Source organism: Nerophis ophidion, linkage group LG07, assembly GCF_033978795.1.
Source record: "Nerophis ophidion isolate RoL-2023_Sa linkage group LG07, RoL_Noph_v1.0, whole genome shotgun sequence".
NCBI classification, from domain to species: Eukaryota; Metazoa; Chordata; class Actinopteri; order Syngnathiformes; family Syngnathidae; genus Nerophis; species Nerophis ophidion.
In genome coordinates, this window is record NC_084617.1 from 16,749,598 (window position 1) to 16,769,323 (window position 19,726).

The 19,726-nt window shown below is 40.8% G+C and overlaps 1 protein-coding gene across 1 annotated transcript; it reads left to right on the top strand.

Annotated features, from left to right (window-relative positions):
* Window positions 1-19,345, top strand: nmt1a (N-myristoyltransferase 1a). Its single transcript, XM_061905471.1, has 12 exons — window positions 1-152; window positions 5,499-5,586; window positions 5,768-5,912; window positions 5,990-6,108; window positions 9,606-9,697; window positions 10,247-10,363; window positions 11,716-11,886; window positions 11,966-12,074; window positions 12,162-12,332; window positions 13,765-13,929; window positions 14,003-14,140; window positions 18,534-19,345. The coding sequence occupies exons 1-12, from the start codon at window positions 49-51 to the stop codon at window positions 18,552-18,554; spliced, it is 1,440 nt and encodes a 479-aa protein (XP_061761455.1). The 5' UTR covers window positions 1-48; the 3' UTR covers window positions 18,555-19,345.
* Window positions 19,346-19,726: the final 381 nt, after the last annotated feature.

Below are 19,726 nucleotides of genomic sequence, written 5' to 3' on the forward strand. Positions count from 1 at the left end.
TTTAAAGGCCTAGAGGACATGCGCTGACACTCCACTTCCTGATTGAAGATGGCGGACGAGAATGAGACAGCACCGTTGCCGGGGAAAGAAGACCTAGAAGATCACGGACACTGCAGCGACTGTGAAAACGAAGAGCACCACCTGGGCGATGGGTAAGAAAGCTTAGCGGGCGTCGTGGCGCTGAAAGAATATTCTCGGTGAAATGAAAGAAAAAGTAAAGGCGAGTACATGCTGGCCACGGCGAGCTTGTCGGGGGAGCTAGCCGACTAGGGGTGGATGTCCCGCCCACTTGCTGTAACCCCATTGGCTGGGGGAGGTGTTTGCTTTAGTGTTCTGTGATGCTATTGGTCCAGAGCGGGCATTTGGGCGGGGTTGAAGCTCCGCGACGCCTAGCCAAGGCGTTGTAGGGCTGTTGGAAAAGCCGAAAACAAAGCTATCAAAACTACACTTTCAAATCCCACAGAACAATCACATAGCTTTGACTTTAGTTGACACTTTTAAAAAAACATACTCTTCATGTGTATATTTCAGTGTGCCTAAACAACTGGTACTGATTGACATTTTGCTAATTAGCGTGCAAGCTAACATAGCTGTCAAAACCTCCCATTGTCTATGATAAACCCTCTTGAACAAAGTAGCCAAAATTACAACGAAACTAGTTTCTTTTTTTGTATTTTCATTAAACAGGTGGTCTTGTCAAACGGGGGCCTTGGCGTTTTTTTCGATCACCCTTTGAACACCGACTGTAGATGTTCCTTAAAAGGGCAAATGTCGGTACACTTCCATCCATCCATTTTCTACTGCTTATTCCCTTTGGGGTCGCGGGGGGTGGGGGGGCTGGTGTCTCTCTCAGCTACAATCAGGGTACACCCTGGACAAGTCGCCATCTCATCGCAGGGCCAACACAGATAGACAGACAACATTCACACTAGGGCCAATTTAGTGTTGACAATCAACCTATCCCCAACTCGCAGTAAACAGTAAACCGTTTGACTTTTCACTTTAATATTCATGAAATGGTAACATTACAAAGTAAATAGTAAGTTGGGTCCTGCTACACATACTCAGTGGCCTAGTGGTTAGAGTGTCCTCCCTGAGATCGGTAGGTTGTGAGTTCAAACCCCGGCCGAGTCATACCAAAGACTATAAAAATGGGACTCAGTTCTTTCCTGCTTGGCACTCAGCATCAAGTGTTGGAATTGGGGTTTAAATCACCGAAAATGATTCCCGGGCGCGGCACCGCTGCTGCCCACTGCTCCCCACACCTCCCAGGGGGTGATCATGGGTGATGGGTCAAATGCAGAGAAAAATTTCGCCACACCAAGAGTGTGTGTGACAATCATTGGTACTTAAACTTTAACTACTGGAATATGCAAATTGGAGATTAAATTAGAAGGGGAACTGCACTTTTTAAAAAACTCTGCCCATCATTCTCAGTCCCAGTGTAAGACAAGAACACCTTTTTTCCTTCTTAAAGGCCTACTGAAATTAGATTTTCTTATTTAAATGGGGATGGCAGGTCCATTCTATGTGTCATACTTGATCATTTCGCGATATTGCCATATTTTTGCTGACGATAAAGTTTGCAACTTTAGGTGCTGATAAAAAAGCCTTGCCTCTACCGGAAGTAGCAGACGATGTGCACATGACATCACGTGGGGAAGGTTTTTGTAGGGGGGGAGAAATTTGGTGTGACAGTTCCTCACATCCTCACATTGTTTATAATCATAGCCTCCAGCAGCAAGAGCTATTCGGACCGAGAAAGCGACGATTTCCCTATTAATTTGAGCGACGATGAAAGATTCGTGGATGACGAAAGTTCAAATGAGGCACTAAAAAAAACAACAAAAAAACGACTGCTCCGGCAGTGGGTGCGTTTCAGATGTAATTAGACACATTTACTAGGATAATTCTGGGAAATCCCTTATCTGCTTATTGTGTTAAGAGTATTTTAGTGAGATTATACTGTCATACCCGAAAGTTGGATGGCTGCGGTGTTTGCCAGTGTCTCTGAGAGGAGCCAAGATCACAGCTGCCTTTTTGACAGCTACAGGAGGAGGTCCCATAATCCACTGAAGTCTCCGGTAAGAGCCAATTTAATATCACAATTTTCCAATCCAAAAACTTGCTTGTTGACGTAGAGAAACATGTTCGCTTGACCGCTCTGTGTTAAAGCTTCACAACAAACAAAGAAACACCGGCTGTGTTTCGGTGCTAAAAGCAGCTGCAATCCACCGCTTTCCACCAAAAGCATTCTTATTTGACATCTCCATTATTATTTGAACAAATTGCAAAAGATTCAGCAACACAGATGTCCAAATTACTGTGTAATTATGCGATGAAATGAGATGACTTTTAGCCGTAATATGTCCGCTACAACCCGAGACGTCACAAACAGGCGTCAACATAAGCGTCATCATTCCGCGACGTTTTCAACAAGAAACTCCGCGGGAAATTTAAAATTGTAATTTAGTAAACTAAACTGGCCGTATTGGCATGTGTTGCAATGTTAATATTTCATCATTGATATATAAACTATCAGACTGCATGGTCGTTAGTAGTGGGTTTCAGTAGGCCTTTAAAAGGTCTAATGTCTGAACACAACTCTCAGTAAACAGCAACCGTTTAATTTTTCACATTAATATTCATGAAATGGTAACATTACCAAGTAAATATAAAGGTGTGTCCTGCTACTGGAATATGCAAATTGGAGATTAAATTAAAAGGGGAACTGCACTTTTTAAAAATTCTGCCCATCATTCACAGTCCCATTGTAAGACAAGAACACCTTTTTTCCTTCTTAATGCATTCTAAATAAAAAAACAACACTAGCAAAAGTCAGCTAACAATGAAGTCAATAAAGCGCTTCAAAAAATAAACATCAAAAAAGCCTTCCTTGTTTTTTTATACACGCTATAAGTATACATGTAATGCAGTAACAGGCGCTTTCATAATAACATGTAACATTTAAGTATTTTACACACTTTAGCAAACAGCGGCGTATTATTTCACAGACGCATCACAACGTTTACTTTTTCCTACAACATTGATTGATTGATTGATTGAAACTTTTATTTGTAGATTGCACAGTACAGTACATATTCCGTACAATTGACCACTAAATGGTAACACCCGAATAAGTTATTCAACTTGTTAAAGTCGGGGTCCACGTAAATCAATTCATGGTAACATTAACACTACCCTTATGTGGGCTCTACCGAGGATGTCGTTGTGGTTTGTGTTGTGGTTTGTGCAGCTCTTTGAGACACTGGTGATTTAGGGCTATATAAATAAACATTGATTGATTGATTGATTCATGGTAGACTTCATGAGAGCCACCAACGACTACTTTGGGACAAATAATGATGATCAGGAACCTTATATTTTTTTGTCTGAATATAAGTAGGGTGAGGTACAGGTTTTAAAGCTGTGTGCTAAACAAATGCAGCTTTAGTGAAACCCTAAGCATCACGTAGCAGTATTGCTAAGTGCATAACAATCACTTACTGTACATTGTCTGCTCTGACTGGATGTTTATATCTTCCTGTTTGGATTAAAAATATGTCCACAAACAACCATTTTTTGTATCTTTCTCGCCATCTCCAAGTCTAAATTAAATGTCACGGTTTAATGGCCAGAACCTTCTACTACCCATGTGAGAGGCAGGATTTATAATCTAAAATCAACTTTTACCAACTAAGATATATTAATATCCATATAGCAGCATAAGCTAGTTACCTCTCTGTGATCACAGTGTGGCTAAAAGTAGTTTTTGAATGTTAGAGCTTATAATAACTAACAATAATACTTGGTAAATTTTGGTTTTTATGTTTTTTAAAGGGCTTTATGGGCTGTATAGTGTTCCCCCATTAGCCACATTGATAGCCACCCCTTGTACTTGCTGTATTTTACAACTTAAAATGCATTAAAAAATATAAAGTTATGGCTTACATATGGATTGTGAATAATAGGCAAACATTTGGAAAAAAAAAATACAGTTCCCTTTTGAATTAAGCAGCATTTTTTGTATTATGCTCCACTTCTTACCATTCAATGTTTTTTGGAATCTGTGTTGAGAAATCTTCTCTTGATAAGATCAAACTGGAAACCATGTCAGGTTTTTCCTTTTTTTTTTTTTTTTTTTTTAAAACCTGATCATGTGACGCTTTACCCAAGCGACCGACGAGCACAAAGAACACTTGTGGCCCTTTGCTGCTAAGTGGAAGCTTGTAGAACAAACTACAATGTTTTGTTGTCCATTGTCAAACACCCCCCACTTGTACATGCATCCATACATGAGTCCACATGCATTGTAGAACCTCGGCAAAAAGGTCATGTGACATGCCATCTGGGCTGGTGTCACAAATGTGGGCCGGCCAGGACTCGCCCTTGGACAATAATGAGATTATGCTCTGTAAGGATAGAAGGATGGATGGGATCGTGGGTGAATAAGGAGGTTATGACACTAGCTGTGCGAGGACATGAGGTTAAAGTGATTTGAGATGCCAGCAAAGCATAAATACCTAAAAAATTAATTTTTCTTGCAACCCCTGCAGTGGCTATTTGGCAGAAAACGCTTGATTGTTTTCCCTGATCACTGGACGATATCAATTAAATTTGGTGCTCCGTCTTCTGAGACTTTTGAGTGTCAGTTGAATGTGTTTTTGTCTAATTTAGCCTAAAGTAAAGAAGCTGCCTTGTAATTGTCAACATCTTAATGTACTGTGAGGCAGGGATGTCCAAAGTGAGGACCTGGGACCATTTGATTTGATGACCCGCAACATATTGTCTAAAAAAGCAACAGTAAAAATTTTACAAAAAAGAGCTAAAATACATAATGAGAAAAAAGCTGTCTCTATCAATATCTAAAGGTGTCGAATAATTAAATTGTCAAAGAATGCAAAGGCCATATTGATAGATTTTAAATTTGTGAAAAAATTCCATAAATAGACTAGAAATCAAAACTTAGTGTCTGTTGTTTTTTCTGTAGATTCTTTTTTTCCGAAATAAGCCATAAATCTTAATAACACCTCTGATATCTTTCGGACAAGCTCTTCCTCATTACACAAATATTAAGGGTGTAACGGAAGAGCATATCCCGGTTTTAACGTGACTGTTCAGTTAATTTACAGAAAGGAACAAAATGTACGGATTGGCTTTTGTGTTAACAGTTTAAATATTTTTTGAAGGAAGCAACTGCAAACTGCTGCCTCACCATTTTGTTCACTGTTACGCACAATTCCTGAGCTTGTGGAGGTGCATCAGAATGCCGAATGGACATTTTGATTCTCACTAAATTTGTGAATTGGAATGGCCCTGTGCTGAAAAATCAGTTACACACCGAACAAACACACCTGCAGATATGCATACATGAAATAAACCTTCATATTTACTCAGCCTGGACTTGTAAAATATGCAGTAAAATATGAAATCCCACTAGCACTGGAAAAAGGACATAACAGATGTTTTTTTTAAATTCTTAATGTTTTGTGTATCAGTGACAGTGGTGCCAAAAAGAAGAAAAGAAAGCAGAAGAAGAAGAAGAAAAGCAGTGCCACAGAAGTTTCTGAAGATCCTATTGCAAAGGTATGACTGAAACATAACAGTGCTTTTTTTCCAGACTTAAATAAAAAACTAAGTATATTTCCAGGAGCAAATATTTACCTTAAAGCCGTTTTTATGCTGTTTATTAGTTAAAAACAAACTACAATATAGTTTTAGAGTATTGAACTATTCGATTGCATGGCTTTTCTGCTATTTCTCCCAGGTGAATTCGTTGCCCGCTGACAAGCTGCAGGAGATCCAAACAGCCATCGAGCTCTTGTCCGTGTGCCAAGGTCCCGCCAAGACCATGGAGGAGGCCACCCGAAGGAGTTACCAGTTCTGGGACACGCAGCCGGTGCCAAAGCTGGGTAAGACCGCTGCATTCGATAGGTCTCCCTGATGAGCCGCCATTAAAGTATTTTGTTGGGATTTTTTTCCCCTCCAGGCGAGACGGTGACATCGCACGGCTCCATCGAACCCGACAAGGACAACATTCGCGTTGAGCCCTACAGCCTCCCGCAGGGTTTCAGCTGGGACACCCTCGACTTGGGCAATGCCGCTGTGGTAAGAGGATGTGACATTACTTTTTTGTCACTAGAGAGGATCACTGTTTTGCACAAAAAAAAAAAATCTCTTTGCTGTGTTAAGAGACACTAAAGTGCAAACTGTTCATCAAAAACCCAACATATTATGCGGTGCATAAAAAAATATTTCAAGTCAGTAAGTGGATTTAGCAAAAATTAAGGCCTTGGATTTTATCAAAAATCATTAAATACGATGTCCAGAGGCATTAAAAATGTAATTGTCGGATTTGGCCGTCAGTCAATACATCAATCAAACAAACAAACGAGAAAAGAAAATGTACATAATAATGTTGCGATCATTGATAAATTGCTATGTATTTCTGTCTTTCGTCTATGGCTTTCAAACTGGACACGATCCGAAAGCGCTGCCCGCATAGCGGACACTCCACTGGATGGCAAAATTAAGAGGCTCCGTAGGCCCAAGTTTTGCCATTCTTCGGTCACATGTCATGGTAATAAGGAAGCTCAGATTCGTCTCTAGTTCAACACACATGCGCTAATTTGGCTAACATTAGCGAGTCTTGTGTCGCAGACACTTCACATGACCTATGATGGCCTAAGATGGACAACTAAGGCAATTCTCACAGCAGACCACAACACTTTATCCTCTGACATTCCCACAGTAAATTAATAATATAGTTCCTTCAGCTGCCTAACACTTTATACATAACTTACTGTACCCATTATAAAAAACAGAGGTGTAAAATACAATCTATTCAATATGTTTCATTAACCCAGCCTCTTTTTAGTGCATATAAAGGGCTTATTGCTATTTTCCAATATAAGTCCATGACATGTCCTTTTCTAAAATGTTTAAAGGGAAACATTATCACCAAACATATGCAAGCGTCAATATATACCTTGATGTTGCAGAAAAAAGACCTTGTTTTTTTTTTACCGATTTCCGAACTCTAAATGGGTGAATTTTGGCAAATTAAACGCCTTTCTGTTTATCGGTCTTTTAGCGATGAGGTCAGAACGTGACGTCACTGAGGTAATACAGCCGCCATTTTCATTTTCACATTACAAACACCGGGTCTCAGCTCTGTTATTTTCCGTTTTTTCGACTATTTTTTGGAACCGTGGAGACATCATGCCTCGTCGTGTGTTGTCGGAGGGTGTAACAACACTAACAGGGAGGGATTCAAGTTGCACCACTGGCACGAAATCTGCCGCCAGACCCCCATTGAATTTGCCAGAGTGTCTGCACATTTTACCGGCGATGCTAAGACAGACATGGCACAGAGATGTATGGATAACCTACAGATGCATTTGCAACGATTAAGTCAACGAAATCACAAAGGTGAGTTTTGTTGATGTTGTTGACTTATATGCTAATCAGACATATTTGGTCACGGCATGACTGCCAGCTAATCGATGCTAACATGCTACGCTAATCAATGCTAACATGCTATTTACGCTAGCTGTATGTAGATTTGAAACTAGATACCCACATTTAATGCAAAACAAACACTTACCAATCCACGGATTTAAGTTGCTCCAGTGTCACAAGATGCGAAAGTCCTGATCGTTTGGTCCGCACATTTTACCGGCGATGCTAATAAGGCATCCATGCTATGGGCCACTTCATTAGGTACACCCATGCTGTGGCCGAATAGCGTCAATAGCTATTCGCTCGATAGCTTCAATTTCTTCTTCAATTTCATTTTCGCTATCTGCCTCCATACTCCGACTATCTGTTTCAATACATGCGTAATCTGTTGAATCGCTTAAGCTGCTGAAATCCGAGTTTGAATCCGAGCTAATGTCGCTATATCTTGCTGTGATAACCGCCATGTTGTTTGTATTGGCAGCCCTGTATGACGTCACAGGGATATGGACAGTGGTTTCGAAGATAGCGAAAATAAGGCACTTTAAAGCTTTATTTAGGGATATTCCGGGACCGGTAAAATTTTGAAAAAAACTTTGAAAAATTAAACAAGCCACTGGGAACTGATTTTTATTGTTTTTAACCCTTTTGAAATTGTGATAATGTTCCCCTTTAAATCAGTCATGTGTTTTCAAACACATGCATCATTTGCACTCCTTGTATGATGGTAATTTATTATTCCGTGAAACATTTAACAGTTTTTTTCAACTTTTATCCTGATTTAAAATGTATCTTCCAGTTGGTAGCTAATCATAAGGCATATTTTCAAAGGATATGCATTTTTACAGCATGTTTTAAAGAGATACATTTGGATGTTTATTTAGAGGGCTCAAGTGCAGTGCCTCTTTAATAATTTTGATTGAAGGTATATTGTGATGATTGACAGGTGGAACCTTTGAATTGGCTATTGTCTATAGCCGGTGCACAAAGTCAGAACACCGGATACTTGAAAGGCTACATCCTGTGAGCGTGCTTAGGTTGTAGCGAAAGCGAGACAATGAATCCATGTGGGGGGAATGGGAAATCGCAAATTTCAGCAAAAGTGGCTGATTGGTTAACTTTTGGAATTTTATGGTTAAAGCTTGCCGATTACCGGGTATAAACACAGAGAGGTGTTCTACAGAATGTGCCAAAAGACCTCCTAAATTTACTCAATTGACATCAATATGGTGAAATCGCACACGCTATTAGCTCATCACAAGTCGGCGATTAAAGGCAGGCAGCAGTTAACATTGCCAAATTTATTTGGCATGACCAACAAAGCCACTTCTGCTGATGCCACCACAACTGTCAGCTGCTGCTACTACTACTTCAGAAAGTAAAAAGATAAAAATAAATCCTCAGATTAATCAGTCTTTGCGGGTCAATTCTAATTCACTAGACAGTAATAGTCAATCATTCAAGAGTACTATTGTCAAAGGTTTCCAATTGTGTGTGTGTGTGTGTGTGTATACAGACAATTGTAATCTCTTGAATATATTTAGTAACCATATGATTGGCAACACTAAATTGGCCCTAGTGTGTGAGTGTGAATGTTGTCTGTCTATCTGTGTTGGCCCTGCGATGAGGTAGCGACTTGTCCAGGGTGTACCCTGCCTTCTGCCCGATTGTAGCTGAGATAGGCGCCAGCGCCCCCCGCAACCCCGAAAGAGAATAAGCGGTAGGAAATGGATGGATGGATGGATGTGGCAGGACATGGGCATTACACCCTAAATGCCTAAATGGTATCAAAAATCATTAAGTTATATTTACATTTTTTTGATAACATCGTCCAAAGGTTGTTTGAGATGGATGAGGGGCGAATTCTTAATCCAATAATTTTAAAATCTTCATTGATTGAAAAGCATTGGTGTAATAATGACATTGGTAGCCACCAGGGGGCGTAGCTGCATTGTGTCAGATTGCAATGGTGTGATGTATTAAGAAAAATTCCTAAGTTTATTTGCTTTTCAATAGGAATGTGGAATATTTTTTCCCCAAGCCTATACCGATTACTTTTTTCAAAAGCTATTATGGCAGTGTCAGTGAATAGCAGTGTCACATGACTGAAACACATAATGAAATACATGATTTGTCTTTTCAACCAGCTCAAGGAGCTCTACACCCTCCTCAATGAGAACTACGTTGAAGATGATGACAACATGTTCCGCTTTGACTACTCACCTGACTTCCTTCTCTGGTAAATGTTTTCATGCTCAATGTTGAACACTGATGTTGGTATTATTTTTAAACTGTATTTCACAAATACATCTGCTCTGACATATAATATTTGAACACAATTAATGTCTGATGTGGGCTTCACGGTGGCAGAGGGGTTAGTGCGTCTGCCTCACAATACGAAGTTCCTGCAATCCTGGGTTCAAATCCAGGCTCGGGATCTTTCTGTGTGGAGTTTGCATGTTCTCCCCGTGAATGCGTGGGTTCCCTCCGGGTACTCCGGCTTCCTCCCACTTCCAAAGACATGCACTTGGGGATAGGTTGATTGGCAACACTAAATTGGCCCTAGTGTGTGAATGTGAATGTGAATGTTGTCTGTCTATCTGTGTTGGCCCTGCGATGAGGTGGCGACTTGTCCAGGGTGTACCCTGCCTTCCGCCCGATTGTAGCTGAGATAGGCGCCAGCGCCCCCCGCGACCCTGGAAGGGAATAAGCGGTAGAAAATGGATGGATGGATGGATAATGTCTGATGTGAATTATTTAATTCAGACACTATTTTCTTCTTTCTCAGGGCACTGCGACCCCCTGGCTGGCTCCCTCAATGGCATTGTGGGGTGAGGGTGAACTCCAACCAGAAACTTGTGGGCTTCATCAGTGCCATCCCCGCCAATATCCGCATCTATGACATGTACGTAGCTCTGGAATAACATTTTTCTACTGAAGCTGGATATTAAACGTTAGGTTTTCTTATAAACCGATACTGATTATTAGTAGTCAAGGAGGCCGATATTCATTTGTAGTAAACTGTATTTAAACATGAATAGTATACCTCAGTAAACCACTGGACAAGCCTTTAAGTTGTTTTTTTAACACAATTTTTTAGGAAACGTCGTACCAGTAGTGACATAATCTTTTATGCAGTGCTAATGTTGTGGTTAATTTAACAGCATAAAAACATCTGGGGATTTATCATGTGTGCATTTCATAATGTAGAAAATTGGGACAAATATGGGATTTTTCTATATCACAATAACTTGCCATCTCCTCAATTTCATACTAGTGCATTGTAAGGTTTCCTAATAAGGAACCCTGAAATATTGGGAACATTAAAATAAAAATAATTCAGGACTCCTCCACGTAGCTTAGAGTGAAACATTTTTAAAGCTGGCGAACATGATTTTTTCCTGGATGTTACAGAAAGTATGAGAATGTGTGATCTGCTGCCTGCTCTTCTTTACTTTTAAAATAAGTCTCCTATTCGTCAAGATATTTAAACATAGTTAGGATTTTTGGCAGATAGATATTTTCTGTCATCCTTATCCCTCATCCATCTCTGTCGCGTTATTAAATTAAATTACAAAAAATTTAACTTGTCGCGCTCTTTTATTGAGCCCAGGCTGCGAGTGTGGCGGCAGCAGGCTTGTCGAAAGTCTCCATCGCTGCAGTATCAAAAACACACACAAAACGAGACATGGAATACGCCAGGAAAGAATAAAAATTGAATTTCCTGGAAAAACTTGGAAGTTTTGACAGGTAGGCAAAGAAGACTTACTGCGGGCAACCAGCACTGCAAGGAGGGGTTGAGCAGACCGGGGAAGATTTCTCACAAGAACTCGTATGTATTCCTTGACAGAAATCAAAACATATATGGAAATAATTATTGACAATGAGAGAATATTTTATCCTTAAATTGGTTAAATAAATACAAAATTGGCCTCAATCAATAAAACTAATTTCATGCAGCGCAAAAGGGCTGGTGACTAAGCAGTGGTTATTACTATTTACTTCACAGAATTTAAATTTCTTAATTACTAAATACTGCTATCGTATTTGTATATATTGTATCTTCTGATGTAGTTCTGTTGCAGTTGTATTTATTTTTATTTTTTTTAAGCGTCCAAAACATTTTTTAAACACGGCAAAAATGCCAAATATCGGTGCCGATAATCGGCCTGGCCAATAACGAATTAAAACTTACTAATCTAAAAAAAAAAAAACTTATGTGAGTTATAAAGAGTTAATTTGGTGTTTGTTTTTTAGAGAGAAAAAAATGGTAGAGATCAACTTCCTGTGCGTTCACAAGAAGCTTCGAGCTAAGCGAGTCGCTCCAGTACTGATTCGAGAGATCACGAGACGGGTCAATCTGCAGGGGATATTCCAGGCGGTCTATACGGCCGGAGTGGTTCTGCCTAAACCTGTGGGCACGTGCAGGTAGGGCTCGCCAGGAAATGGACACGCTCTGTGAGAAAGGTGCCTTGTTGGAAACATGCAATGTTCTGTGAGCGCGCAGGTACTGGCATCGCTCTCTGAACCCACGCAAACTGATCGAGGTGAAGTTTTCCCACCTGAGCAGGAACATGACGATGCAGCGCACCATGAAGTTGTACCGTCTACCTGATGTATGATGGTCATTGCACATTTAACACTCACCAGCCGCTTCATTCGATACTCCTTTTTTGTGCTTCACCACCATCTTCTTTCTTCAGGCCCCAAAGACTTCGGGTCTGCGACCAATGACCAAGAAGGATGTGCCCGCCGTGCACCGCCTCCTCCGCGAGTATCTGAACCACTTCAACTTGGTGCCCGCCATGACTCAGGAGGAGGTGGCCCACTGGTTGTTGCCCCAGGAGAACATCATAGACACCTACCTGGTGGAGGTAAACACACGTCACCCCAGCCTGTAACGGGACAGGCGACATACTGTCGTTTCCAAAATAATGTTACAAGTTTTCAGGGAAATGTCAATCAAAATATTATGGTAATAACTAGTGAGGCCTTTTCTGGCTTTATAGTCATTAGTATATTGTCTGTCTGTCTGTCTGTTGTCACAGTTTAAACACTGCAGTTTTAATCTCATGTTAATATTGTTAACTTTTAAAATATGTTTTTTTGTCTCATTTTAACAATTTTAGTCTGAGATAGGCTCCAGCGACCCCGAAGGGAATAAGCGGTTGAAATGGATGGATGGAATCTTAAAGGCCTACTGAAACCCACTACTACCGACCACGCAGTCTGATAGTTTATATATCAAAGATGAAATATTAACATTGCAACACATGCCAATACGGCCTTTTTAGTTTACTAAATTGCAATTTTAAATTTCCCGCGAGTTTCTTGTTGAAAACGTCGCAGAATGATGACGCGTACGCGTGACGTCACGGACTGTTCGGAAATATTAGCGCTGCACCACTAGCGGCTAAAAGTCGTCTGCTTTAATCGCATAATTACACAGTATTTTGGACATCTGTGTTGCTGAATCTTTTGCAATTTGTTCATTTAATAATGGAGACTATAAAGAACAATGCTGTTGGTGGAAAGCGGTGGATTGCAGCTGTCTTTAGCACCGAGACACAGGTGTTTCTTTGTTTGTTGTGAAGTAGAGCCGTCAAGCGAACATGTTTTCTCTACGTCAACCAGCATGTTTTTGGATGGGGAAATTGTGATATATATCTTACCGGAGACGTCAGTGGATTATTCGTTGTCCTGCAGCACCTGTCAAAAAAGGCAGCTGTGAGCTTGGCTCCTCTGCTCCTCTCTGAGACACTGCGTGTTCACCGCAGCCATTCGACCTCGGTATGCCTTTACAATCTTTAAAATCTCACTAAAACACTATTAAAACAATAAGCAGATAAGGGATCTTCCAGAATTATCCTAGTGAATGTGTCTAATTACATCTGAAACGCTCACACTGCCGCCGCCCGGAGCTGTCGCTTTTTTAAAGTTGTTTTTTTTTCTAGTCTTTCACTATCAATATCGTAATTCACAAATATTTCATCCTCGCTCAAATGAATGGGGAAATTGTCTCTTTCTCGGTCTGAATTGCTCTTACTGCTGGTGGCTCCCTTTATAAACAATGTGAATATGTGTGGAGCCCTGCAACTTGTGACGTCACGCGCACATACTTCCGGTAAAGGCAGGGCTTTTCTATTAGCGACCGAAAGTTGCGAACTTTATCGTCGATGTTCTCTACTAAAATATGGCAATATCGCAAAATGATCAAGTATGACACATAGAATGGACCTGATATTCCCGTTTAAATGAGAAAATCTAATTTCAGTAGGCCTTCAAAATATGTTGTTTTCTTGGCAGAATGATGGAAAAGTGACGGACATGCTTAGTTTCTACACGCTGCCCTCCACCATCATGAACCACCCTGTGCACCGCAGTCTAAAAGCCGCCTACTCCTTCTACAACGTGCACACCACCACCACGCTGCTGGACTTGATGTCAGACGCTCTCATCCTGGCCAAATCAGTGCGTGACCCCAGTATGTATAATCCTAGTCCTCTCTGTCAGGTAGCTAAATAGACCTCTTTCTGCCTTCCAGAAAGGCTTTGATGTCTTCAATGCACTGGACCTGATGGAAAACAAGACTTTCCTGGAGAAGCTGAAGTTCGGCATCGGCGATGGCAATCTACAGTATTACCTTTACAATTGGAAATGTCCCAGCATGGGTTCAGAAAAGGTACACTGTAAAAACATGAATATTTCCTCCTCAAGCCCGACATCAGGGGTGCCAAAACCTTTTCCACAGAGTGCCACAAATCAAAGGATATGGGGGCCATTTGAGTAGTTTTTACCTTCAAAACCGATACAATTTATAGATTTTTTTCAAAGAACAAGAATATATATCTTTGATAGAAATGTTGTGTAAATGCCGAAGAGCCAAATCCAAACTGAGATGCTATAGTTAGCACGCTGGCTCGATTGCGCCAAGTAACAAAAAATAGGAGCAAAATGAGCTTAAAAAACATGTATGCTAACATTACAATACTAACTATAGTATGCTTACATTAACATTAGTGAAATACCAAATTACATGATACTGAGGTGTACAACTGCTAAAAGATTTAGCATGCTGACGTTAGCATGCTAAAATTCTAACTGCAATGTGTATAAAGTACCAAAATGTGTTATTCAGGCTAAAATGTGTTTAAAACTTTAGCCTGATAATGCTAGCATGCACCAAGTACCAAAATATGACTGAGGAGTTTACCTACAAAATTGGATTTAATACATTTTTAAAAAGCTAGCATACTAACGTAATCATTTGTCAATTACGATAATATTTGACCCTAATTGTGTACCTGTTAAATGATCAAAACAGCTGGGATGCTAATATTAAAACACTAACAAATGTGCTGCGGGCCACTAAAAAATAAGTTACAGGCCATGCTTTGGACACCCGTGCGCTACATCTGGTGATATTTGGGACCCTACCGATCGATTCTGAAAATATTAGAAAAATAAAATGAAATATTACTCTGACATCGGTGACACCCCAACCTGGAGAGTGACCAACAGACCCGCCAACAGGCCTCTCTCTCTCTTCAGGCTCTTGACACCGTGGCCACCACACCCCGAGCACGGCTGCATGGCGCACACTACACCCGCTCGTCTTGCAAACGCACGTGGCGTGGGGTGCACAAAATTCATAGAGCCGCAATAATTGTAATAAGGCTGACTGTTGTATTGCATCGGACATTTTCTAGCATCCAACATCAAAAACTTCCCTCAACCACAACCATCATCGCTTGCCTGCAACGGGAACTAATTAAGCCAAATACTATAGTCTGAGAACATTGCTCCAAAGTACGGATTTGGTGTGGATTTATTGTGCATACAAAAGTAAACATTGACATGTGCAAAGGCAGTAATATATGATAGAACAAGGCGACAGCTAAAGGACATCCCCGTTCATCCCTTCTTTATCACACAGGAGAAACACGCCAGGTGAACAGCTGATTTTACTCTTCTCGGTGTTGACATAAGCTGACTCGCATCCCATATGTGACCATTGGATGAACAAATATAGTACGGCACTAAGACTAAAGTGGTCATAAACAGTTAGCTTCTACAGTTGGGGTACCCAAAGTGCAGCAGAGGGTCCATCTGTGGCCCGTGACTCCTTTGTCACTGGCAGTAGGCACATTACAAAAAAATGAAACAAAAAAAACAGCAAAAATTGTGAAAATGGCAAAAAAAACATAGTGACAAAAAAAAAAAGTTTCCATCAGTCAATAATAACAACGTAAAGATTTTTCTTTAAAACAACACTCGCAAAAGTGGTTAGAGTGTCCGCCCTAAGATCGGTAGGTTGTGAGTTCAAACCCGGGCAGAGTGATACCAAAGACTATAAAAATGGGACCCATTACCTCCCTGCTTGGCACTCATCATCAAGGGTTGAAATTGGGGGTTAAATCACCATAAATGATTCCCGGGTGCAGCCACCGCTGCTGCCTGCTGCTCCCCTCACCTCCCAGGGGGTGATCAAGGGTGATGGGTAAAATGCAGAGAATAATTTCGCCACACCGAGTGTGTGTGTGACAATCATTGGTACTTTAACTTATTTTTTAATAAATTAAACTTTTTCTTTTTCTTTTTCTTTTTGAAGTATAGATATAGTGATAGATAGTTTTGGTTTTTGGCTGAAACAAGGGATCTTGAGCTCAAAGCTTGGTGACCACTGTTCTACATCATACAGTTCTGGGTAACAGATTACTTTTCAATATTTTCTGTATAGACTGTATATCCCCCTTAGTTGTCACATTGCACATGGCTTTATACTGACCCCAGAACTGACAGGTGTAACATAGGACCGTGACACTGGTTAGGGAAGGTGTGTCATAAATTTGCAATGCCACCGAACAGTTTTTTTGACGGGGACAGAGAGAAAACAGAAGACATCGACCATAACACCTTCTTTAGCTTGTTTTAAAGAGGAGGCAGACAAATTCCTCAGACCGATGAGCAATTTTTATTCGGTACAATTTGTAATTGTAAAAAAAATATTGCACTTTGTGGGGTAAAAACACTTTCTGTGTGGAGTTTGCATGTTCTCCCCGTGAATGCGTGGGTTCCCTCCGGGTACTCCGGCTTCCTCCCACTTCCAAAGACATGCACCTGGGGATAGGTTGATTGGCAACATTAAATTGGCCCTAGTGTGTGAATGTGAGTGTGAATGTTGTCTGTCTATCTGTGTTGGCCCTGCGATGAGGTGGCGACTTGTCCAGGGCGTACCCCACCTTCCGCCCGGTTGTAGCTGAGATAGGCGCCAGCGCCCCCCGCGACCCCAAAAGGGAATAAGCGGTAGAAAATGGAAAAAAAATGGATGGGGTAAAAACTACTGCAGGTAACATAAGGTAGGTGGTGTTATAGTTTTGGTTTAAAAATGTACCTTTTGAGTAAGGTGCAAATCGTGTGTAATGTAATTTTATTTATGTATTTTTTGTCATGTTTTTTCACTGATTGTACCTCAAAGATGAATTGACTACCGCTTTATTATATAGAATATTTTAAGCTACGCTTTAAAATAATCAGTGAACTATGTAGGGTATTAAAATACTGTATTTTATTGTGATAACTTGAAGTTCCTGCCAGTATTCACCCCTTATGCCAGTATAAGTAAGTCTGGCACGCATTGACGTCAGTGCGACCCCACTTAAAAAAAAAATACCCAATGTGCAGAGCGATCCAAAACCACTTGCGGCACTCACTTCCAACTGCATGAACCTTCTTATTTGACACTTAGACGTTGTTTAACATCAGTCTCTGACATTGTAACAACATTTCTAGGTCATAAAAGAGGAAAAGCATAATGGCCCCCCTTTTAATACGTATACACAGAAAGAAAATAACAAAATATCAGACTTCAACACGATTAGTTTGAGGGAAAAGACCGAAATAGAAAACCAAACAAATCACAACAGCAACAAGCTTAAAGTAGTACTAGGTTTAAGAGGGGACAGGCAGACACAAAAGAGGACACAATTTCTGAAGAAGACATGATCTGCTTTGTGATTGGATTAGGAAGGCAAAGACCAGAAAATGGGTAACAAAAAGCAAACAAGACAATAAAATGCTGTCTGCTACTTTCTGGTTTTAGAGGGTACCGATGGGAAATGGAGGACAAAAAACGACAAGAATAAAAACAATGTTTGCTAGTACTTGGTTTAACAAAGGACAGGCAGATAGAAAAGAGAGCAAAACATCCAAAGACTATTGATCTGCAAGTGATTGGCTTAAGAGGGGAAATGGAGAAGTAGTAGTAAACAAGACAATATTACATCGTCTATTGTCCTGTTTAAATGGGAAAAGACTAGAAACCAAGACCAAAAAGCAAACAAGACAACAATAAGACATTGTTTGCAAGCTTCTGGTGTAAGGGAGCACAGGCAGGCAGAAAAGAAAAAATAAATATCTCGACGACGACGTGGTCCGCTAGTGATTGGGAATAGACATGGGGAAAGACAGGAAACCGAACAAATGGCAAACAAGACAACACTACGGTCCGTTAGTTTCTTGTTTAAGAGAGGACATGGAAATATAAAATTAAAACAAGGCCATGGAGACTACATGATCTGCTAGTGATTGGCTTACAAGGGAAAGGATGGCAAACAAATAGCAAACAAGACTACATCAAAACATTGTCTGCTACTGTCTTGTTTAAGAGGGGACAGGCAGACAGGAAGGAACAAATCTCACAAGACACACAACATGATCTGCTGATTGGCTTAATAGTAGAAAGATAGGGAAAAAAATGTGTTTTTACTTGCACATTCACTGGGAATGCAGTTCCTTTTTTTAAACACTGGGGTGATGTTTGGGCTGATGATGTCGCTACGTTGTGGTGCATAACTTGGCAGGATTCACTCCTTCCACTCTAGCAAGCCAAAGTGCGTCGTAGTGCGCTTACGCTGGGGCCACTTGGTCCAGTTTGTGTATTAAAGACTTTGCGTTGTTGACTGGCACCACCCGGAGGACTGGAATGGAAGAGCATGGCCAGAAGGACAGGTTTAGGATGGAGCGAATGGCAAGATTCTGTAATCCGTGTTTATTCCGATGTTTTTGCTCCCCAGGTCGGACTGGTCTTGCAGTGACAACCCAATGAGGACGGAGCATTAGCGACAGACCACGCGGCCGCACCATCGCACCCGCCACCTGACTGATAGAGTGAAGAGCTCCGGGAGAAGCTTACCGCCCATTTTTACTTCTTTTTGGTTTTCTTTTTATCTTTTGGACTTTAACCTGCACTATCGCTGCCAGGCAGGGAGCTCTGGGGGAAGGAGTTTGGGGGGTGTCAGCTGTCCTCCCTTCTTCACACGGACCTTAAAGCCATCGTGGTTACATCAACACAAACACGCGTACTTTCCCCCTGTGAGCTATCCTGATTGTACCAAAACACACAAGAGCAGTTTGCAAGTGTGACTGCATGCCAAACTCTCACTGTCAGCAACCGGCAAAACATGGAAAAAAAAGCATGTAAATAACTCAACATGACTGCAAACTTCTACCCTAACACACGAGAGACCTGCTGTTTTTACTTTGGAGTGCTATTTGCAGTTGAGGTTCATTTTTGTCAGGAAGTTTTAGAGATGAAAAATAGCAGAAGACGATAAGATAAACCTTTATTAGTGTGACCACTGAGCAGGGAACTTGCAGATAAGGGCTTTTCTCATTCTCTCATTTGGTCTTTTTTTTTATTTTTTATTTTGCCATCAAAGAGTTTGTTCTAACACTGCTTGGAGAGAATGGATAGTCAACAGAACCACGGCGGGTCCAGCTCAGAGGTTCTCTGATGCAGGGATCTGATATACTGTATCGTGATATGATTGCAACGTCCTCGCTGGCTTAGACCTTTGGTACCAATAAATCTGCTGGACAAAATGTATTTTGCTGTAAGACTTTTTGCATCGAGGCAATAACCAGTCATAATACACAGCAAGCAATATTACACCGCTGTTCTTTATTTGCTGCGATGTTACGGTTTTTTCAGCGATGTCGCGTGTGGAATGAATACTTAACCAGAGTCTTTGCGGCATAAATAAAAGTTTGTAGCGACATTGTGCAAAGAGGAAGCAGAGTGGGGTAGCTCAAGTCTCTCGTGTCAGATGTGGGGGTTTTGCAATGTTTATAAAAGGGCAGTATGGAGACAGCATGTGAAGCTGCGGGTGATGTTTTTGGAGCAAGAATAAACCTGGAAAATATTGATTATCCCCTTCCTCCTTTTTCTAGAATGCTAGAAAAAACTCAACAGACCTTTTAAATGTTT

Bases quoted from the DNA above. Each gene is read 5' to 3' on its own strand.
- nmt1a (XM_061905471.1), top strand. From the start codon at position 49: ATGGCGGACGAGAATGAGACAGCACCGTTGCCGGGGAAAGAAGACCTA. The intron at 5,587-5,767 runs GTATGACTGAAA...TATTTCTCCCAG, and splicing joins CTGAAGATCCTATTGCAAAG to GTGAATTCGTTGCCCGCTGA. The intron at 11,887-11,965 runs GTAGGGCTCGCC...GTGAGCGCGCAG, and splicing joins AAACCTGTGGGCACGTGCAG to GTACTGGCATCGCTCTCTGA.